We start from the raw sequence: 24,059 nt of genomic DNA, 5'->3' as shown, positions 1-24,059 counted from the left end.
TATTACTAACTTTCTGTTTTTATTTTTTCAGAAAGTTTAATTGTTTATTACAGCAGTACAGAATTATAACATTCTTAAGGAAATTATTTTATTTATATTCTGTATTTTATTTGTGGAGATTAAAACCTATGTGGTTTTCTACTCCTTCTAAATTTTACTATTCTGATTTGAAGATATAAAAACTTCATCAGAATATTGAAATTCGTAAAACGATTTGAAGAACATAAAAACTTCATCGTTTTTCTGTGAAACAGTATATAAAAACTTCGATTTTATTTATAATAGATACTGTTTTTGTTAATAACAGTATTATTTACTGTTCTGATTTTGCCATTAATTGAACTCTTCTGTTGTTTACAGTGAGAAATGGCAATTGATAATGAAAATTCTTCTGCGACTATTGCGGCAACGACGATAGCCTCGTCAAGCCGGACTGTTGTTCCACCGGCAGAGAAATCGGAAAAACTTTTCGGAGCCAACTTCAAAGAATGGCAGTAAAGGGTATTCTTCTGGATTACCACACTTGGTATGCAGAAATTCACTAGTGAAGGACCTCCAGTGCCTGCTGCGGACATGCCGGACAACGAAAAATTCATGATTGTTGAGGCGTGGAAGCAGGCAGATTTTCTTTGTAAAGGCTATATCTTAAGCGCTTTAGATGATGACTTGTACAATGTGTACAATGCGATGAATACTTCGAAAGAATTATGGGACACACTTGAGAAGAAGTACAAGACTGAAGATGCATGCTTGAAGAAGTTCGTGGTTGCCAAGTTTCTAGACAGTAAAATTGTTAGAACCCAAGTTCAGGAGCTTCAACTTATTTTTCATCACCTTATTACTGAAGGTATAGTCGTGAATGAAACATTTCAAGTGGCTGCAATGATTGAAAAATTTCCTCCTTCGTGGAGAGATTTCAAGAACGATCTTAAGCACAAGTGCAAAGAAATGAAGTTGGAAGATCTTGTGATTCGTCTCAAGATTGAGGAAGACAACAAAACAGCCGAGAAGAAATCTCGTGGAAATTCAACGATCATGGGAGCTAATATCGTTGAGGAGATTGCTCCAAAAAGTAAGAAGAGAAAGAGGTCTTCTGGACAGACCAAGGAGCAGAACAAAAAGAAATTCAAGGGCAGCTGCTACAATTGTGGAAAAATCGATCACAAAGCCCCTGATTGTCGTCTCCTGAAAAAGTATAAGAAGAAGGGACAGGCCAACATAGTGGAGAAGAATGATGACATTGATGATCTGTGTGCAATGCTTTCGGAATGCAACCTAGTTGAAAATCCGAAGAAGTGGTGGATTGACTCTGGAGCCACTCGACATGTTTGTGTTGTCAAGGAAGCATTTGCGACTTACTCTACTGCTGGTCCCGAAGAAGAGCTTTCCATGGTAAATACTGCAACAGCCAAGATTGAAGGTTATGGGAAGATATTCCTGAAGATGACTTCCGGCAAGGTGTTAACGCTCAACAACGTTCTTCATGTTCCTACTATTAGGAAGAATTTAGTTTCTACTTCTTTGCTTGTTAAGAATGGATTCAAATGTGTATTTGTTTCTGATAAAGTTGTTGTAAGCAAGAATGAAATGTATGTTGGAAAGGGCTACCTCACAAAGGACCTCTTCAAACTAAATGTAATTGTTGTTGACAGTATGAATAAAATTGCTGCTTCTTCTTATTTATTGGAGTCAAATGATTTATGGCATATTCGTTTAGGACATGTCAATTACAAAACCTTGCGAAAGTTAATTAATTTAGAAATGTTGCTTAAATTCGAGTGTAATAAATCAAAATGTCAAATATGTGTTGAGTCTAAGTTTGTAAAACATCTTTATAAGTCTATTGAAAGGAATTCAAATCCTTTAGACTTAATTCATACTGACATTTGTGATATGAAATCGACACCATCTCGAGGCGAAAAAAAGTATTTTATTACTTTTATTGACGACTGCACTCGATATTGTTATGTTTATTTGCTTAATAGTAAGGATGAAGCAATTGAAGCATTTAAGCAATACAAGAATGAAGTGGAGAATCAATTAAATAAAAAGATCAAAATGATTAGAAGTGATAGGGGTGGAGAATATAAATTTCCATTTGCAGAAATGTGTTCGGAATATAGAATTATCCATCAAACTACTGCACCTTACACACCTCAATCCAATGAAATTGCGGAAAGGAAAAATCGGACATTAAAGGAAATGATGAATTCTTTATTAATAAGTTCCGAATTATCGCAGAGTTTGTGGGGCGAAACTATCCTTACAGCTAACCGAATACTCAACAGAGTACCCCACAGCAAAACGCAATCTATTCCATATGAAAAATAGAAAGGAAGAAAACCCAACTTGAAATATTTCAAAGTGTGGGGGCGTCTAGCAAAGGCACAAGTTCCTTTACCTAAAAGGGTTAAAATAGGACCAAAAACTGTTGATTGCGTTTTCATTGGATATGCTACAAATAGTAAAGCATGTCGGTTTTGGGTTCATAAATCCGATAATCCCAAAATTCACGTTAATACGGTAATGGAATCAGATAATGCTGAATTTTTTGAAAGAATCTATCCGTATAAAACTGAATGTGAGTCGTTAAGTGAAAGACCTAAACGACCTCGGGAAAAACCAAAGGAAAATACTCCAAGTATAGAAGATCCAAGGCGTAGCAAATGTCAAAGAACATCTACTTCCTTTGGACAAGATTTTGTGACATTCTTGCTTGAAAATGAGCCTCAAACTTTTAAAGCAGCTATGTCATCTTCTGATTCAGCATTTTGGAAAGAGGCAGTCAATAGTGAGATTCAATCAATTTTGGATAACCATACATGGGAATTGGTAGATCTTTCTCTGGAAAATAAGCCTTTAGGTTCGAAATGGATCTTTAAACGAAAAGTGAAAGCTGATGACACTATTGAAAAATATAAGGCAAGACTTGTTGTCAAAGGTTATAGACAAAAGGAAGGCCTTGATTACTTTGACACTTACTCGCCAGTAACGAGGATAACATCTATTAGGGTGTTAGTGGCACTAACGGCCGTGTATGATCTTGAAATCCATCAAATGGGTATTAAAACAACTTTCTTAAATGGAGAATTAGAGGAAGAGATTTACATGGAACAACCTGAGGGTTTTGTGGTAACTGATAAAGAAAAGAAAGTGTGCAAACTTGTTAAGTCACTTTATGGACTTAAACAAGCACTCAAACAATGGCATGCCAAATTTGACCAAACAATATTGGCAAGTGGGTTTAAAATCAACGAGTGCGACAAATGTGTTTACATTAAAAACACTCCAGGTCATAAAGTCATTGTTTGTTTATATGTTGATGACATGTTGATAATGAGCAAAAACATGGCAGATATAAATGCTACTAAGCGCATGTTGGCTAGCAAATTCGATATGAAAGACTTAGGAGTTGCTGATGTGATCTTAGGAATCAGAATTCACAAGACTCCACAAGGTCTAGCATTATCACAGTCTCACTACATTGAAAAGGTACTTGACAAGTTCAAGTATTTGGATTTCAAAATTGCCAAGACTCCAATTGACGTGATTTATGTACTTCAAAAGAATGAAGGTGAAAGTGACTCACAACTGGATTATACAAGAGTATTGGGAAGTTTGATGTATATCATGAATTTTACACGACCAGATATAGCATGTGCTATTAGTAAACTGAGTCGGTTTACAATTAATCCCAATCACATACATTGGATGGCAATGAAACAAGTTTTGAGGTATCTCAAATATACCCAAAATTACGCTTTGCATTATAACAAATACCCCTCCGTGATCGAGGGATATAGTGATGCAAATTGGATCACTGGATCATCTGAAGTTAAATCTACGAGTGGATATGTTTTCACAATTGGGGGTGGAGAAGTGTCTTGAAAATCATCCAAACAAACGTGCATCGCCCGTTCTACAATGGAATCTGAATTCATAGCTTTAGATAAGGCCGGTGAAGAAGCTGAATGGCTCCAGAATTTCTTGGAAGATATTCCATTTTGGCCCAAACCTTTGGCACCTATTTGTATACATTGTGATAGTCAAGCGGAAATAGGCAGGGCAGGGAGCGTTATGTATAACGGAAAATCTCGTCATATACGATGGAGACACAATACCGTTAGATAACTACTCTCTAGTGGTGTTATCACAATTGACTACATAAAGTCAAGAGATAACGTGTCGGATCCACTTACAAAAGGCCTATCTAGAGAGGCAGTTGAAAGATCATCAAAGAGAATGAGGTTAAGGTCTAGGACAAGTCATCATAACGGTAACTCTACCTAGCAGACTGGAGACCCCATGAGCTAGGTTCAAAGAGATCAAACAAAGTTATGAATGACGGTTCAATATTGTCAAATAACTCAACCCATTCTCGTGATGAAGACAATGTTCAGAAATCGAGGTAAAGCATTAAGGCTTTTTAATGAGTCAACAAAGCTTAAAGGTTTTTTTAATGATTTGCTAAGTCTGGCAGGATATGACCAGATAGTGTGTCTATAGGATTACACGTTTAGAAATTACCTATGTGAGTGTGAAGTGTAAGCCGCTTAAAGGGGAATGAAAGTAAAGGCCCATTCTCTAAGCACTCATGAAACCAGGCGGTGTTCATGGCTGAAACGAACAAAATCGTGAGAACCATATATGATTAAGGATTGATTGTGTGACTTATGTTGTCTAGGTATACAACAAAGCTTGACGGTTCAAAGATATCAAATCTACCGATTGACCGAGTATATCCAATATAAGTTCACTACGGAAAGTTCAAAGGAAAACCTACTTATCCAGATGCAATTAATTCTTGCATGTAAAACACACACGCGTCCGTGCATTCCTTTATTTTATAGCTATTCCCCATTCATGTGGGGGATTGTTGGAATTTTAAGCTTGTGTAGCTTAAAGAGGGTGAATGAAAAATGGAGGAAAAATGAAATATTTGAGTTTTCCTTGGCAAAGGAACATTGTCCCATATCGGATGAAGAAAAGGCTTTTGATGGGTATATATATAATTGCTCTTCTTCTAGCTCTTAAAGAGTTAAGAAAAAGGCAAGCCTCGCGCCGTCGTCGTCGTCGCTCGGCTCGGCTCGGCTTTGGATTCGGCTTCGGCTTCGGATTTGGATTTGGATTTGGATTTGGTCAAAGATTGATTGATTAATCTTTTTGGACAAAATTCTTTTCAATTATTTAATTAATTAAATAAATAATTAACAAAAAATTCAATCCGGAATAACCCATGACCCGCGACCCGGTTTGGTCAGGCCCGTTTTCTTTTCCGGATTATTTTAAATACATTTTTCCCGCAATATTTCAAACAACCCTTTTTCAACAGCCATGGCTGTTTTTGAAAGGTTGCAAACCTTTTCAGAAACAATGCCAGCAACTCTATAAATAGAGTTTGAATCCCAGAATCTTTCCTTACGAAATTTTCTGAGCTTCTTCTTCTTCTTCTTCTGCACAAAAATTCCAGTATGTTTTACAGCCTTCGAGTGGCTCGCTGTTCACCGGCATTTTGGTACCAACACTCTGGTGAGTTAAATCGTTCTATCCTGGGAGGATATATTCCAGCACCTCGGGTACTTGAGGGGAATAATTTCCTTAAGGACACACTGTGTATTCAGTGGACTCGATTTATTCCTACACTATTTTTTCCAGAATTTATTTCGTTAAACAAGTATTACTAACTTTCTGTTTTTGTTTTTTCAGAAAGTTTAATTGTTTATTACAGCAGTATAGAATTATAACATTAATTTGACTGGATACTGAGTTTAAGAAGTAAGAAAGTCTTTTAAATCTTAAAGTCTTAAGCTAAAGATGTGGGTAATATACCAAAATGCCCTTAAATTTTGTGATCTTAAATATATCATACGGAAAGTTAGAGTTAAAAAGCTACTTAAATATAGAAAGATATATTATTTTTGAAACGGATTAAAAAGGAAAGTAAAATATATACTTCATCCGTTCACTTTTACTTGTCCACTATACTAAAAATATATTTTTATTTTTACTTATCCACTACACTAAATCAAAAGAAAGACAATTATTTTTCTGTTTTACCCTTATCAGTAATTACTCATTTTTAAAATTATTTCTCAAGACTTTTTGAAATGCTACAATTATTAGGAGTTATATGGTAAAATATATACTGCAATTATCATTTTTTAATGTACGTGTGAAAAGTCTAAAGTGACAAGTAATAATGAACGAATGGAGTATATTGTAAATTGAAACTGAGGGTGTATTAAAGAACAAAATGAAGACAAACAAAGAGAACTAAATTTAAAACGTTATAACTTTAGTTTAACTAATTTGGACTTGTGGCTAATTAAGAAACTTAAACAAAATTTCAAAGCATCCCCAGCAGTTGTTGAGTTGTGACCACATCCGCGTAAATATTGGAGGAAATAAAATTAACTTAGCTGTAAAATCACAATATCACATGCTAGTTGAAAAAGATATTTTCTACACGTAGTTCTTTATTACTTTTTCCTATAAATTCCTTTCCCCCTTCTTTCTCTCAACCAACCAATTCATCTCTTTCCTTCTCTCTCAGCTTATGTCTCAGAGACCCAACATTCCACACTTTGCATCTACAGCCTTTGCCCTTCATTCTCATCTCCTGGTTTCCAGTGAGATGTCCTCTAATTCCAACTGGTCTTTATTCAAAACAGATAATTAATCAAGATTATCCTTCCCATTTTTTCTTTGTTTGAATTGAAACAACAGATCTTGATTAATTATGGGGGTGAAAGGTTTTGTTGAAGGAGGCATTGCTTCTATTATTGCTGGTTGTAGTACTCATCCTCTTGATCTTATCAAGGTGCGTATGCAACTTCAAGGCGAAACGCCTATTTCTTCAACTCCCAGTTCATCTCCTCTTCGTCCTGCTCTTGCTTTTCATCCCGCCAACCACGCAACTCAAGCCCACGTGCCAATAACACCACGCGCCGTTCCTCGTGTGGGACCCGTTACCGTCGGTGTTCGTATCGTCACACAAGAAGGCGTCGCCGCCCTCTTCTCCGGTATCTCCGCTACCGTTCTCCGGCAAACCCTTTATTCGACTACACGGATGGGGTTGTACGACATGTTGAAGCAAAAATGGACGGACCCTAAGACCAACAACATGCCTTTGGGTAGAAAGATTATCGCCGGACTCATCGCCGGCGGTATTGGGGCGGCGGTCGGAAACCCTGCTGACGTGGCGATGGTCCGCATGCAAGCTGACGGTCGGCTGCCGGCGGCCCAGAGGCGGAATTACAAGAGCGTGGTAGATGCTATCACGCAAATGAGCAAGAACGAGGGTATTACTAGCCTGTGGCGCGGTTCATCTCTTACGGTGAACCGCGCCATGCTTGTGACAGCATCACAGCTGGCATCATATGATCAGTTCAAGGAAATGATTTTAGAGAAGGGTTTGATGAAGGACGGACTCGGGACCCACGTGACGGCGAGTTTTGCCGCTGGTTTCGTGGCGGCAGTGGTGACGAATCCGGTGGATGTAATCAAGACTCGGGTGATGAACATGAAGGTGGAGCCAGGTACTGCTCCACCGTATAATGGCGCAATCGATTGCGCCATGAAAACTATAAAAGCCGAGGGACCAATGGCCCTCTACAAGGGATTTATCCCAACAATTTCAAGGCAAGGGCCATTCACTATTGTGCTCTTTGTTACACTGGAACAGGTCAGGAAATTGCTTAAGGACTTTTAATTAATTGATGATGACGAAGAATTTTGATTTAGTTGATGTTTAATTAAAAAGAGGTAATTAAGATTTGGAATGAGGTAGCACAATCCCAGATGTTGTGTTCTCACTTGTTAGTATTATATTATTATGCTACTTCAAGATAAAATGACGTTCCGTTTGGTACAAGAATTGCTGATTAAAGTTGAAGCAATTGTTGAATTTTCTAATCTTGTGTTGTTCTTGCGTTAAAAAGAAGAGAAGGTGCACAATTTGAATTCAATTGCACTATTGTGATTAAAATAAGATTTTAAGTTAGTAAATACAATATTGCAATCATGCGAATTTTATTAAAGTGTATGTCTTTTGAGCTAGAAAGCAGTGTAAATATACAGGATTCACGCTATAGAAGTATGAGAAATATTAACCGAAAATTGCAAGTTTCTTTTAAAGGAAAAGTTAAGGCAACAACTTTTTGTTTTGAATTTTAAAGAAGAAAAGGGTATCGAATAATTGACTTTGTCAAGCTACGGAAATCTCTTTGCCAAAATTCTGCAATATCTTGTGCAAGCAAATCAGAATTTTGGATTGTCTTGCGCGAGTCAATTTCTTTGTATGTGAAGTCTACCTCAATTTCTTTTAGCAACATCACTCACGTGGTTTCACGCCTATAAATCAGTATATTTAGAGGTCGACGAATGAGATGATCAATTCATCTCAAACTACGTTCTCTTAGTTTATCATGTGTTACTCGTACCTTATGGGGAATGTTGTCATATTTAATATCTTGTCTAATCTAGTAACTGCATATTCATTTTAGCATATGCATCCCTGCCACATTCATCTTGCAGACGGATTTTAGTGGCCCAACATTCACTATATTGTTGCTCTTATAACTATTATACAGAACTCATATTTCATTTTGGTAGATATCATTCTATTTATACATGACACTCTGGTAGCATTACTTTATTTCAACCAGAGGACTTTGATTTTAATGTGTAACATCTTCACATATCATTTCATTATTCTAAACAATGTGTCTAAATATCTAAATTGTTTGTATTTAGGCACCACAATTAGTACTGTCTAATCTCACCTCAACTTCACTCTTTCTATGCTAACTAAACTTGTAGCGTAGTCAATTTTTACTTCTACTTATATATATCCTAAAATCCTTACTCTCTATATTGCTTCATATAGTTTAAGCTTTTGGCGGACACCTTCACTGATTTCATCAATTAGCATAATATAATATTTTCCCCAAATAGCATATAATATGAGACTTCATTTTATATATCGTGTTAATTAGCACATCCATAATTGGGGTAAGCAAGCACGAAGGCTGGTGTAAATTCACAGTTATGAAAAAGTTTTGTGATAAAAATTTATTAATAGAAAGATATGTTTGCAAATGATTTTCTTATGTAAAGTATTTCATTACGCAAAAGCAATCTCTCAATTTTTTCCACGTGTTTCGCACATGGTGTTAATGATATAGGTAAGTTTCATGTTTCAATTAATTAAAGACACGCAAGCAAGTATTATATATTGTATATAATTCCCTATGTAATTCTTTTTATGTGACCAAGTAATACATAAAATAAATATATATCCTTGAACCATTTCAGCAAAAAACAGAAAAATAAATATGCAAGAAAGGACACTAACAGTACCATTATCAAATATCTGACCGACACGAACTAATGAATTAATATAGAACGATCACGTCTCAAAATGAAATTAAAAGTGTATGAATGTCTAATCTTCTATTATTTTTATTGAATTGAATAATTGAGAGTAGGGTTTTTGAGGGTCCCTAAAGGGAATTATTGTTACTCAATTGAATTATTGTTACTGAATTGTTGACTAAGTCCTTGTTTGTTACGATGTTTCTTCGTCATGCATTGCATTTGTTATTAGGTTATCTGGTTCGTAGCTAATTTTGATAGATATTTGCTAGAACATTGTTCCAAATCCTTAGAAATTGTATGATGAATTCTTGAACAACATGCATCTTTATACATACTTAGTAGGCGTTTGGTCTTAAAAATTGTAGTTTTTGAAGAAAAAAAAAAATTAGTATTTGGAGTTAAGTTAAAAAATGGTATTTGGAATTTGAAATTATGTTTGGACATGCATTTCACTTGAAAAAATATTGCAGTTTTGTGATTGAAGAAAATATTTTTCTGAAAATTTTGAAAAAGTGGTTTTGGAAAAATCATTCTAGAAAAATTTTCAAAAACTTGCAAAATTTCATGGCCAAACATATTTTTGAAAAACAAATTCGAAAAAGAATTTTTTTTAATGGACAAACAGGTCCTAATAAGATGCTTCAATTTTTGGAGCTTCTACTGCAACTAATTACCACATCCACTGAATTCTTTATCTTTTTATAATTTAAAGGTTGTTCCCCCCCTTTGAATAATACCAAAAAACATGGCAATTTGTTTTTTGGCCAAAGTTCCCTAAAGGAAATATGTAAAAGTAATTTCATAGCATGCAATGGCGTAGCCATATATGTTGATGCAATAAGCATGGATTAAGGGAGTGAGCTGTAAACATAAACTTTAATTCATACCACAATCTTCAACATGATAATCTTACAGAAAATTGTTACAGAAAACATAAATGAATCGTAAGCCATTATCACGAAGCGGAAGCGTTAATTGGAATTGATTTCTCGCCCCTTGCCCTAGCTTTCGTTACCGCCGCCTTTAGTGATGGAAAGGAAGAATATAATAGGTGGTAACCCTAATGGGTGGGGAGAGGACCAATTTATAGAGGTTCTCATTTAATCCGGTATGTCCATCAGGTAACCGATCGGACAAATGAGATTTGCTCATTAATTAAATATTAATTATGGGCCTTAAACCTATTGGGCCACACACGTAGGAAAACTTACATTCTTCCACTTGGCCCAATAATCACATAATATTAATATTTAATAATATAAACATGAGTTGCGCATAAACAAATCTCTTCTATAATGTCCATCATAAATAATATAATACGATAAACTACTAAACGTGAGTTATGATGATTATATATAATTTGTTTACATACTCCTTTCCATATACTACAACATTAACAACTCACCGTATAAGGTCCATAAGCTATAAAATATTATGGTCCACAATAATGTCTCATTGAGACTTATCCTGTAATATCTCAAAACAATAATGTGTACACCATTATGAGAAATAGAAAATCATTAATGTATATCATAAACACATAAATGAGCTCAGAGTGTCAAAACATCATAAATACATCAGTCATAAATACAGCCAAGACCCATTCTATGTACATGTTCTTTAAATATTTTTGGCTGTAAACCTTTCGTTAACGGATCTGCAACTATGAGATCGGTTCTAATATGCTCAAGTGACACTCTTTATTTCTGAACTTTCTCCTTGACGGTAAAGTAATTTAATTCCATATGTTTGGCACCTTTGGAGTACTTATCGTGTTTCGAGAAGAATACCGCTACAAAATTATCACAGTAAATTTTCAGCAGCATGGTAATGGTGTCGACAACCCCAAGTCCTGAAATAAAATTTCGCAGCCATAATGCATGAATTGTGGCTTCAAAACATGCCACGAATTCTAATTCCATCGTAGATGTAGCAATTGTGAGCACCTAATTTTTGATTATATTTGAATTTTTATCACCTTATACTATGTAAATATTTTCGAAAATTTAATATATATATATATATATATATATATATATATATATATATATATAGGGTAAAAATAAATAATAATTTAAAAGGCCAATTATTACTATTAGTATTATTTTTATTATTATTTTTATCATTATTTTAAAATAAAATGAATTAAAAATAGAAAATAAATAAATATTAATTTATTATTATTATTTTTTTAAAACAAATTTCGGATGAAAATTAAAAAATAGAAAAATTAGAAATATAAAAGTAAAAAGTAAAAGTAAAAGTAGGTGAAAATTATTTAATAAAAAAATAAAGAAAGTGAAAAATTTTAAAAATAAAAGTAAAAGAATGTGAAAACTTAAAAAAATAAAAAGTAAAAGAAAGTTGGAATTAAAAAATAAAAGTAAGGGTAGCTGAATTTTTGTTAAAAAATAAAAGTAAAATAAGTGGGAAATAAAAAAAAAGAAAGTAAAATAAGTGGAAAATAAAAAAAGAAAAGTATAAAAGTGGAATTTAATTATAATAATAGTAAAAAAGTAAGAAATTAAAAAATAAAAGTAAAGGAAAGTGGGGAATTATTTTATTTTAAAAATAATAAGAAAAATGTTAAGTGGAAATTCTTTTTAATTAAAAATAAACAAAATAAAAAATAAAAAATAAAAAATCTGAAAATTCTGAAATTTTTTCTATATATAGAAGGGAAATGTGAGGAGAAAAAAGGGAGGGGGGACAAGGAAAAAAAAATAGGGAGGAGGGAATTGAGAGAAATGTTTTTGCTTATTCTACGCTAAGAAAATTTTTATTCGTGTCATTCTTTCTTCGGCGTTCTTTTGAAAAATCCAGCAATCCATCACCAAACACTAAACCGAAACCAACTGGAAATCAAGCTAAAAAGCACGACAAAAACGAGCCAAAAATCCAGCGAAATAGTCCCCTTTTGTACAGAAAACAACAACTCCAAAGTTGAGTCGTCGAGTTCGAGCTCCGTTTGTCGATTTTGGTCGAGGCTCCATTTGCATCCTTGTCCATTATCCGAGCTTCAAAACAGTCTTGTAAAGATCCATTTCTCCCATCATTGTTTTGTTAAGATATTATGATTTGAGTATATAATTTGATCTTATTTAGCTTCATGAAGATTGAAATTATTGTTTTCATGTATTAATTGTTAGATCTCATTAGCTTTGTTAAATTTTGTTACTTTCTTGTTTGATTAACATGAAGATTGATGAAAATATAATTTTTGGGTACGTAGTGAATGTTTAAACTTTGGGGATAAAATCCATGTCTGCTAGTTGAAATTAAAAAATAAGGTCTGAACTTTAAAAAAAAAACAAGATGATTGGGCCCGGTGGTTGGGCTTTGCTTAATGAAACATGTACTACTGCAAATGACTAATGGATAGTAGAATAGCTTGATGAACTAGTAACTAGGCATACTCACTAGTTAGCTTTAAAAAGCCAATTGTGCTATGATCAATTTTAAGTTATCTAGGCCAGAATAATTAATAGCAAAAGCTAATCCTTTTCACAATTGATTTCACAATTGATTTCATAATTCATGTCCTCACTAATCTCAAATCTTAGGAGAATAAATAACATCCGAACATCGTAGCTTACTTTAGGCGTGATTAATAATAAATCATCGTGATTGTGGGTACGGTTCCCGTGGCATGGTCACGATACGTAATCCCCAATTCGAGTGTGAGTTTCACATGTCTCGACCACAACTTCAAACAATAATAAATAAAATTAAACACATTGTAGATTGCGGGTGCGTTTCACGTGACGCGATTTGCGATGTGTATAAACAACGAGTGTACGATAACGTAACTCATCTCATATTAATTCCATAAAAGTTTAAAATGCAGTAATGTAATAAAAGCGGTAAAAGGAATAAAAATGCACATATAGGTTTAAAACATGTATTAAATCAGATAACTAGGCCAATTTGTTGAGCGACCGTGCTAAAATTACGGAACTCGGGAGTGCCTCACACCTTCTCTCGGGTTAACAGAATTTCTTACCCGGTCTTTTGTGTTTGCAGACCATAAATAAGGGTCAATTTTCCTCGATTTGGGATTCTAAAATAAATCGTGGACTTGGGACACCATAAATTATTCCAAGTGGCGACTCTGAATAAATAAATAATCCCATTTCGAATAATGTCACTTAAATTGAAAAAACTCCCCTATCCCCTATCCCCTCGGGAAAAAGGAGGTGTGACAGTTCTGGCGACTCTGCTGGGGAAAAGAACCTAGAATCTCTGGTTCAGGGTTCAGAATTCGAGCTTAGAATAACTGTTATACTTGGCTTTTGTTTATTATCTGATTTTTTATATGTTTGAGCCTAATGTGCTAAATACCGCATTTTACCGCTTTGATATTGTTGTGAATTGTATATAAAATTGTTACGACACCTTTCTTCTCTCTGAGTCTTCTAAATCTTTTGGGAAGCGTGCACTTCGTGTTGCTTCTTTTCTGTTAGAGTCATACCCCTAATTTTCGAACGAGGATCGGATAATTTGCAAAGCCGGTGAAGCTTTTATATTCCCGGTACGCTGCCCCCCCTCGGCTCGAGTTTTTCGCTCGGGTAAGCCAGGTCTAGAACAACACACCCAAGATTTAAACCTAAAATAACATAGACTCATGTTGGATCCCTAGTAGGAACGTTTGTTTGCATCATGTGCATTTGACTTTGAGGACTCAACACAAGGGTTGGGTCCGTCTAGGACAAGTGTACCAAATATAAAAGACTATCTTGATGCATTTTTACGTGCTACTTGTGCATATGTTTGTTTCGGTTTGCATGTTGACCGGTTTCTAGAATAGGGAAAGAAAATAAAAAAAAAAAAAACAAGAGTGAAAGGTAGATATTTGAAAAATTTTGAAACTCAGCCGAAAGTTTGAAAAAAAAAGAAGAGAAAATAAGCCAACATTTTCAAAAGTCATGCTTCTTCCCTTGTTCTGTCAAAACTAACCGAACTATGTGGGTCTGATTTTCACCGGATGTGAGATACGCAGGCAAACCTCACCGGTTCCGGCCCCAATTTTTAAAATCCAAAAACAATATTCCTTTAATTCATTCTTTAGGAGTCTTTTCTTAAAAAAATCCAAACAAATAAAAAAAACAAAAAAAAAACTTTAAACCCAAAAATATTTTTCTCTGTAGAAGTTTTTCATTTGAAAAAAGAAAACAAATCAAATCAAAATCCAAAAAAATATTTTCTACCTTTTCTTTTATAAGTCTTTCTCCCAAAATTCAAAAAAAATAATAATCAAAATCTAAAAAAAATATTTTCTTTCTTTTGAAATTTACAAAAAAAAATCAAAATCAAAATCAAAAAATATTTTATTTCTTATTTAGAAGTCTTTCTTTCACCAATTCCCAAAAATAAAAATAAAATTAAAAAAATCAAAATCGAAAAAAATAAATTTAAAATATTCTCGTTGCTATGAGATTTTGTCGGATTATTTGTATATGAGTTAGTTTATATATTTTATTTCTTATCTTCTCGAACTACGCAAGATCTGATTCATGCGGCGTCATGATACATTGGCAATCCTCATCGGATTCGATCATTGATATCAAATAAATTGAGTAAAAAAAAAAAAAAAGAAGAAAGAAAAAGAAAGAAAAGAGTGACAAAAATAACCAAAAAAAAGAGTGAAAAAAAAACTAAGAAAAAAGAAAAAGAAAAAGCAAGAGTGAAAAATCCAAAAAGAGAACTCTGTGTCCAGATTGACAAAGAAAATTGCGGAATATTTTTGTGAATATACTGTCATATGGCGCGAGCAAGCCGCTAGGGGAAAGCCTCCAATGGACGAAACAAAAATGGTTACGGTCTTCCTACATGCCCAAAAGGTGAACTACTTCCAGAATATGATGTATGTTATGGGTAATCTGTTCGCCAAAGCAATCAAAATTGGGGAGATGGTCGAAAATGGTTTTAAAATGGGCCAAATCTTGAGTCATGCTGCCTTTAAGGCCATATCACAGGCCGTTCAGAGTGGTTCGGAGGGTTTGGTGAATAGAAATTGGAGAGATGAGAAATTTAATACGGCACTGAAGACCCTTACAGCCCTTGCCGAGACAGAGGAAAAGCCAAAAATGGCCGCCAAGCCTGAAAGTTTCCTATCAGATGGGAGTCTCAGTAGCCAGTCTTGCTATCTTTTTTGCATCTGGATTATCTCAAGGTGTGATCCGGATGTTTTACTTTATTATCTTACTTTCCAGTGTAAACCTTTCTATCTTTAAAATTCAAAAAAAAAAATCAATCGAAAAAAAGAGAACAAAATCAAATGAAATTAATATTTCATTGTCAAGGAATGTCTCTTTTCTTAATTTTGTCACTTCTCTTATTCTTTTTCAGTTCTGTTAAATGCAGATTTCAATTACATGGCATGCTTGCGGACTTCATGCCCCGATCCTAAAATGCTGTCAGACTTCAAAATAATGAATCAAGAATCAGAATGCAATGAAGATAGGTTTAAGGAAATAAAATAAAGAATCGGAACAGCTAAAGGAAAATTGGCTTCAAGTTGGAAAGGTACATACATTGAATAAGAGTACTGCCCAAAAAAGAGCATTGTACTTGGGACACATTGAAGAAAATGTCCTTGAAACAACTATCAACGCAGGTGTCAGTCAAAAGGTACTATGTTGGATCCTCTATATAGAATTAATGTTCTCCGGTTGGGATGAAGAAGGCTTTCTTTCTCACTATTTAAATATTTAACCCTTTGCAAACCCTTTTGAGCCGGCTCCCATTCTTTGTTTACCCTCATTGGAACCCGGAAGTCATTATTGAATGAAAAATAAAAAAAAATAAAAAGAGAAGAAAAAGATATATACAAAAAAAAGGAAGAAAAGACAAAGAAAATGAAATGAAAAATGAAAACAAAAGAGAAAAAAAGGAAAGGAAAAAGAAAGAGAAGAAACCAAAACAGAAAAGAAAATCAGAGACAAAATTTTTTGAACTACGTTCGACTTGATTCCTATAGGATACGTAGGCAACCTCTCTTTGGGGTTCAGTCATATCAAAATAAAAATCCACAATTCCCCAAAAGTGAATCTGGGGCAAATGTTATAATGGGTTGGTGATGGTTTTGTCTAAAAGGTTTCAAAGTTATAATTTAATCCAAATCTTTTTTCACCCAAGTCCTTTTCAAAGTCCTTCCTATCAAGCAACGAGAATATTCAAGAATTGAAGGATGCAACCAATTGGATTTGATACAACCAAATGAGAGAAATAAAATGAGAGAGTCTTAATGGTAAAAACCTTCACGGGCACCGTAAGGCGATGGTAAATAGAGAAATTAAATTGAGAGAGTCTTGTTAGTGAATCGCAAAGAGCACTATAAGGCGGTGGTAAGAAGAGAAATGAGAGAGGACAGCTGGTGAAAACCTGCAAAGGGCGCCACTGATCGAAAAGGGGATCCTCATAGCCATCGGCCTCGACAGAGTCCTGGCAAGGTTTCTCAATTTTGAGGTATAAGTTATGATGAATTTCTAAGAGTTGGACGGTTTACGCAGATCAGACATCCAGTCCAAGAGGCATGTCATGTTCATTTAAGTTTGCATGCACTCCAGATAAGTCCGTTTTTTTCTCTTTCCCCGAAAGGGATACCTCTTGTTTAAATTCATTTGTCCATTCCATTGCTTGTTTTTCTTTGAATCCCTTTCGGTCTAACTCTGTTCCGAAACTAAGACAAAGAAAGGATGGCAAGATTGATTTACAGGGTTTTTGTCTGATATGAGCCAATATTCAAGAAGGCACCCAGCCTCGGCAGGTGCATCGAGTCGACTCCGACTGGTCATGATGGCCGATGTTTCAAAATCAAAACTCCTGAAAAGAAAGGAAAATCAAAGTCGAATGCCCACAAAGGCAAAACAAAGTTGAAAGGTTAAGTCCCACGTGACTAGCCGTCATGGCAAAGTCTGGAAAAGCCAAAGTTACTCCAGGTTCAGAAGTGCAATCGATATTCTAGAAACAATCAGCTGCAGCTGAAAGGGCCGAGACCAAGTGACTGAAACAATCAAGGCTACAAAACCAACCACTATTTCAAACTGACAAATTGTTCTTTGTTTGAAAAAAAAATAGGGAAACAGGTGCAATCCAAAAGCAACTTTGCAAGAAGCACGTACAACCTACTAGAAATTGCACAAAGGCTAGAAATAGTTTTGCAGCAACCACTCCAAAAGGGAAGTCTCCTCCAAAACCTCTTTCCCGCATTTACTCATTCTCTGAAATAAAAAAAATGATGATGAGAAGAAAAAAAAGAAAGAAAAAAGAAAAAAAAGAAAAAAAAGGGTTCAAAATCACGGTAGTATAGGGTCTCCAATCCCTAGCTACGCTTTTCCAACATAGAGTTTCAACTCCCTAGTTGATGTTTTTAGACATATGGTCTCCACTCCCTAGACACTTTTCCATCATAGGGTCTCCACTCCCTAGTTGATGATTTTTAGACATAGGGTCTCCACTCCCTAGTCGCTTTTCCAATAAAGGGTCTCCACTCCCTAGTTGATAATTTTTAGACATAGGGTCTCCACTCCATAGTCACTTTTCCAACATAGGGTTTCCACTCCCTAGTTGATGTTATTTTAGATATAGGGTCTCCACTCCCTAGTTTATTTTCCAACATAGGGTCTCCACTCCCTAGTTGATGTTATTTTAGATATAGTGTATCCACTCCCTAGTCTCCATTCCAAGATAGGGTCTCCACTCTCTAGTTGATGTTATTTTAGACATAGGGTCTCCACTCCCTAGTCATCTTTTCCAACATAGGGTCTCCACTCCCTAGTTGATGTTTTTAGACATAGGGTCTCCACTCCCTAGTCGTCTTTCAAACATAGGGTCTCCACTTACTAGTTGCTAAATTTTAGACATAGGGTCTCCACTCCCTAGTCGTGTTTCCAACATAAGGTTTCCACTCCCTAGTCGTTTTTCCAACATAGGATTTCTACTCCCCAGTTGATGTTTTTAGATATAGGGTCTCCACTCCCTAATCGCTTTTCCAACATAGGGTCTCCACTCCCAAGTTGATGATTTTTAGACATAGGGTCTCCACTCCCTAGTTGCTTTTCCAACATAAGGTCTCCACTCCCTAGTTGATGTTTTAGACATAGGGTCTCCACTCCCTAGTCGTTTTTCCAACATAGGGTCTCCACTCCCTAGTCGCTTTTCCAACATAGGATCTCCACTCCCTAGTTGATGTTTTTAGACATAGGGTCTCTACTCCCTAGTTGATGATTTTCCAACATAGGGTCTCCACTCCCTAGTTCCAACATAGGGTCTCCACTCCCTAGTTGATGATTTTCCAACATAGGGTCTTCACTCCCTAGTTAATGATATTTTAGACATAGGGTCTCCACTCCCTAGTCTCTTTTCCATCATAGGGTATCCACTCCCTAGTTGAGAATTTTCCAACATAGGGTTTTCACTCCCTAGTTGATTTTTATTTTTTTTAGACATAGGGTATCCACTCCCTAGTCACTTTTCCAACATTGGGTCTCCACTCCATAGTTTATATTATTTTAGACATATGGTCTCCACTCCCTAGTCGCCTTTTCCAACATAGGGTCTCTACTCCCTAGTTGATTTTATTTTAGACATAGGGTTTCCACTCCCTAGTATCTTTTCCAACATAGGGTCTCCACTCCCTAGTTGATTTTATTTCAGACATAGGGTCTCTACTCCCTAGTTTCTTTCCCAACATAGGGCCTCCACTCCCTAGTTGATGTTTCCAACATAGGGTCTCCACTCCCTAGTTGATTTTATTTTAGACATAGGGTCTCCACTCCCTAGTCTCTTTTCCAATATAGGGTCTCTACTTCCTAGTTGATGTTTTTAGACATAGGGTCTCCATTCCCTAGTCTGCTTTTCCAACATAGGGTCTCCACTCCCTAGTTGATGATTATTTTAGACATAGGGTCTCCACTCCATAGTCGCTTTTCCAACATAGGGTCTCCACTCCTAGTTGATATTTTTAGACATAGGGTCTCCACTCCCTAGTCTGATTTTCCAACATAGGGTCTCCACTCCCTAGTTGATCTTAAATGCAGGGTACATCACTCCCCGATATCTTTGCCAATATAGGGTATCCCATTTCCTAGCCATATTTTTCCAACATAAGGTACACCAATCCTTAGTTGGGACATCCTTTGACAATAAAAGAACACCATCCAAAAATAAAAACATGACTTTTTTAGGGTACACCACTCCCGACCTTTTATTGCTTTCAATAAAGAAGTAATTTAGAATTTTGTTACAATAATTCATGAATTTTCCTAGTGCAAACTGGGGAAGAACAATTTCGTTCGTTTGTTTGTTTTGTTGTCTGAGTATGTTTTACCTCGAGGCACAGGGTTCGAGATGACCAAAAGAAGAAGTCTCAATTCAGAATAAAAGAAAAGAAAAAAAAATAAGTGAATCCAAAATGCAAAAGCAATTGAAAATATGTGGAATGCTCAAGACATGGCTGAAGCCACGAGCATTGGAGTCTCATTTTGATTAGAAGAAGCTATAGAACAATGAACTAGAACCTACAGCTAGCGAGCATCAAGGTTTAGATCAGAGTCTGCATGAAGAACCAGTCAAAACTCAAGATCAAGTTTCTGAAGACTCATAGATAGGAATCTTGTAGCTCATAACTGATAGGCTTGTTTAGTTTCTTTTTTTTTTTTAATTTTACTATAATGGCAGGACCGCGGACCGGAGCCTCGACGGAACCTCACTTGACTACTCAACTCATCATTCCACCATTCTCCTTGAACTACACGCGACCTGATTCCCCTATAACCCGGGATATGTAGGCGGTCCAAATCCAAGACTCGGTTGCACCCTATCTTTTATTTCTTTTCCTTTTGAATAATGGTTTGATCACAAATTAGTCACATGGCTCACCTAGTCTTTGCCTGAAAACTCTGCATTTTTCCAAGCAAAGAGGGGCAGCTGTGAGCACCTAATGTTTTTACTATATTTGAATTTTTATCACCTTCTACTATGTAAATATTTTTAGAAAATTTATATATTTGAATTTTTATCACCTTCTACTATGTAAATATTTTCAGAAATTTAATATATATATTTTTTAGCTTTGTTACATTTATTTAGGGTAAACATTAATAATAATTTAAAAGGTCAATTATTACTATTAGTATTATTTTTATTTTTATTTTTATCTTTATTTATAAATAAAATGAAATAATAATAATAATAATAAATAAATATTAATTTATTATTATTATTATTATTATTTTTTAAAACAAATTTCGGATGGGAACTAAAAAATAGGAAAAGTAGAAATATAAAATTAAAAAGTAAAAGTAAAAGTAGGTGGAAATTGTTTAATAAAAAAAATAAAAGAAAGTGAAAAATTAAAACAATAAAAGTAAAAGAATGTGGAAACTTAAAAAAATGAAAAGTAAAAGACAGTTAGAATTAAAAAATAAAAGTAAGGGTAGCTGAATTTGTTTTAAAAAAAAAAAGTAAAATAAGTGGGAAATAAAAAAAAAGAAAAGTAAAATAAGTGGGAAATAAAAAAAGAAAAGTATAAAAGTGGGAATTTAATTATAATAAAAGTAAAAAAAGTAAGAAATTAAAAAATAAAAGTAAAGAATATTGGGGAATTATTTATTTTTTAAAAAAATAAGAAAAATGGGAAGTGAAAATTCTTTTTAATTAAAAATAAAAAAATAAAAAATCTGAAAATTCCAATTTTTTTTTGTATAAATAGAAGAGAAATGTGAGGGGAAAAAAGGGGGGAGAGAAAGAGAAATAAAATAGGGAGGAGGGAATTGAGAGGAATGTTTTTGCTTATTCTACGCTAAGGAAATTTCTATTCATGTCATTCTTTCTTCGGTTTTCTTTCGAAAAATCCAGCAATCCATCACCAAACACTAAACCAAAACCAACTGGTAACCAAGCTAAAAAGCACGACAAAAACGAGCCAAAAATCCAGCGAAATAGTCCCCTTTTGTATAGTAAACAACAACTCCAAAGTTGAGTCGTCGAGTTCGAGCTCCGTTTGTCGGTTTTGGTCGAGGCTCCATTTGCATCCTTGTCCATTATCGGAGCTTCAAAACAGTCTTGTAAAGATCCATTTCTCCCATCATTTTTTGTTAAGATATTATGATTGAGTATATAATTTGATCTTATTTAGCTTCATGAAGATTGAAATTATTTTTTTCTGTATTAATTGTTAGATCTCATTAGCTTTGTTAAATTTTGTTACTTTCTTGTTTGATTAACATGAAGATTGATGAAAACATGATTTTTGGGTACGTAGTGAATGTTTGAACTTTGGGGATAAAATCCATGTATGCTAGTTGAAATTGAAAAATAAGGTTTGGACTTTTAAAAAAAAAAGATGATTGTGCCCGGTGATTGGGCTTTGCTTAATGAAACATGTACTACTGAAAATGACTAATGGATAGTGGAGTTGTTTGATGAACTAGGAACTAGGCAACTTTAAAAAATAATAAATAAAATTAAACACGTTGTAGATTGCGGGTGCGTTTCACGTGACGCAATTTGCGATGTGTATAAACAACGAGTGTACGACAACGTAACTCGTCTCATATTAATTCCATAAAAGTTTAAAATGCAGTAATGTAATAAAAGCGGTAAAAGGAATAAAAATATACATATATGTTTAAAATATGTATTAAATCAGATAACTAGGCCAATTATTAATAGTTGAGTGACCGTGCTAAAACCACGGAACTCGGGATTGCCTCACACCTTCTCTCGGGTTAACAGAATTTCTTACCCGGTCTTCTGTGTTCGCAGACCATAAATAAGAGTCAATTTTCCTCGATTTGGGATTCTAAAATAAATCGGTGACTTGGGACACCATAAATTATTCCAAGTGGCGACTCTGAATAAATAAATAATCTCATTTTGAATAATGTCACTTAAATTGGAAAAACTCCCCTATCCCCTATCCTCTCAGAAAAAAGGAGGTATGACAACAATGACAGACTGTTTAGCACTCTTCCATGATATTGCTCCTTCAGCTAATTGGAACATATAACCAAACGTAGACTTCCTAGTGTCAATACATCCAGCGAAATCTGAATCCGAGTATTCAACAACTTCCAAATTCTTGGATCTCCTATACATGAGCATGTAATCCTTCGTTCCTTTCAGGTACCTCAAGACTTTCGTTGCAGCTTTCCAGTGAATAATTCTTGGGTTACTGTGATATCTTCCTAGCATTCCGACCGCAAAACTAATATCCAGTCTTGTGCAAGTCTGAGCATATATCAGACTACCAACAATAGAAGAGTAAGGAATTGATTCTATTTCTTTTCATTCTACATCGTTCTTAGGGCATTACATGAGACTAAATTTGTCCCCTTTTTGATTTGGAACAATTCATGCTGAACAATTGTTCATGTTAAATCTCTCTAGAATTCTTTCGATATAGCCTTTCTGAGACAATCCCAATAATCCTTGATATTTCTATTCCTATCACATAGGATGCCTCACCCATATCTTTCATTTTAAAATTCTTAGAGAGAAAATCTTTAGTATCAGGCAATATGCTTAAATCATTAGCAGCAAGTAGAATATCGTCAACATATAGGACTAAAAATATAAACTTGCTCCCACTAATTTTTTGGTATATATACTGATCAATGGTATTTTTCACAAATTCAAAAGATGTTATGGTATCTTTAAACTTTATATACCATTGTTATGAGGCTTGTTTAAGTCCATATATTGACTTCTTCAGTTTACACACCATTTGACCTTTTCCTTTAGTTTCAAAACCTTCTGGTTGGTCCATATAAACTTCTTCCTCGAGGTCTCCATTAAGAAAGGCAGTTTTCACATCCATTTGGTGTAACTATAAATCATAATGAGCCACTAAAGCCATAATAATTCTTAACGAGTCTTTCTTTGAGCCCGGTGAAAAGGTCTCTTTATAATCAATGCCTCCTTTCTAAGTATAACTCTTGGCAACAAGTCTGGCTTTGTATCATTCAATATTGATATTTGAATCACGTTTGGTCTTTGAAACCCATCTACATCCAATTCTTTTAGAACTTTCTAGCAATTCAATGAGATCCCAGACTTTATTGTATTCCATGGATTTTAACTCTTCTTTCATGGCATCAATCCATTTGTCAGACTCATTACTTTTTATGGCTTTTGAAAATGAAACTGGATCTTTATTAAGACCAATGTCAAAATTTGACTCTTGCAAATAAACCACGTAATCATCCGAAATAGCCGATTTTCTAACTATTTGAGATTTTCTTAATGGCATTTCTTGTGGTTCACTTGTGTCAGATATTTGTGAGTTAGTTTCTTCATAAAGTGTTTCATCCAAATATTGCTCGGTGTTGTTAAAGTATTCTTTAACAACTAAAATAATATTTGGTATTTGTGTGGAAGTAGGCGCATTCTCTGGGTAATGGAACATTGACCGTCACCTCTTTTATTTCCAAACTTTATTTTTCAATACTCCCACTAACTTCACCATTCTCAATGAATCTTGCATTACCGGTTTCAACAATTCTCGAACTATGATTTGGACAGTAAAACACATACCCTTTAGATTTCTCTGGGTAACCAATAAAGTAATCACTTACTGTTCGAGAATCTAATTTCTTTTCTTGTGGATTATAAACTCTAGCTTCCGATGGCAATCCCAAATATGCATGTGCCTTAAACTAGGTTTCCTTCCTGTCCAC

At 34.7% G+C, this 24,059-nt stretch overlaps 1 protein-coding gene across 1 annotated transcript; it reads left to right on the top strand.

Annotated features, from left to right (window-relative positions):
* The first annotated feature begins 6,522 nt into the window (after window positions 1-6,522).
* On the top strand, window positions 6,523-7,914 carry LOC104120148 (mitochondrial uncoupling protein 5-like). Its single transcript, XM_009631868.4, has one exon. The coding sequence runs from the start codon at window positions 6,740-6,742 to the stop codon at window positions 7,709-7,711; it is 972 nt and encodes a 323-aa protein (XP_009630163.1). The 5' UTR covers window positions 6,523-6,739; the 3' UTR covers window positions 7,712-7,914.
* The last annotated feature ends 16,145 nt before the right edge of the window (window positions 7,915-24,059 follow it).

Source organism: Nicotiana tomentosiformis, chromosome 5 (assembly GCF_000390325.3).
Source record: "Nicotiana tomentosiformis chromosome 5, ASM39032v3, whole genome shotgun sequence".
NCBI classification, from domain to species: domain Eukaryota; kingdom Viridiplantae; phylum Streptophyta; class Magnoliopsida; order Solanales; family Solanaceae; genus Nicotiana; species Nicotiana tomentosiformis.
Note: the sequence above shows the minus strand (reverse complement) of the source record. Positions and strands in the feature narration are given on the sequence as shown.

Excerpts from the sequence above, each read along its gene's own strand:
- LOC104120148 (XM_009631868.4), top strand. The coding sequence starts at position 6,740 with ATGGGGGTGAAAGGTTTTGTTGAAGGAGGCATTGCTTCTATTATTGCT.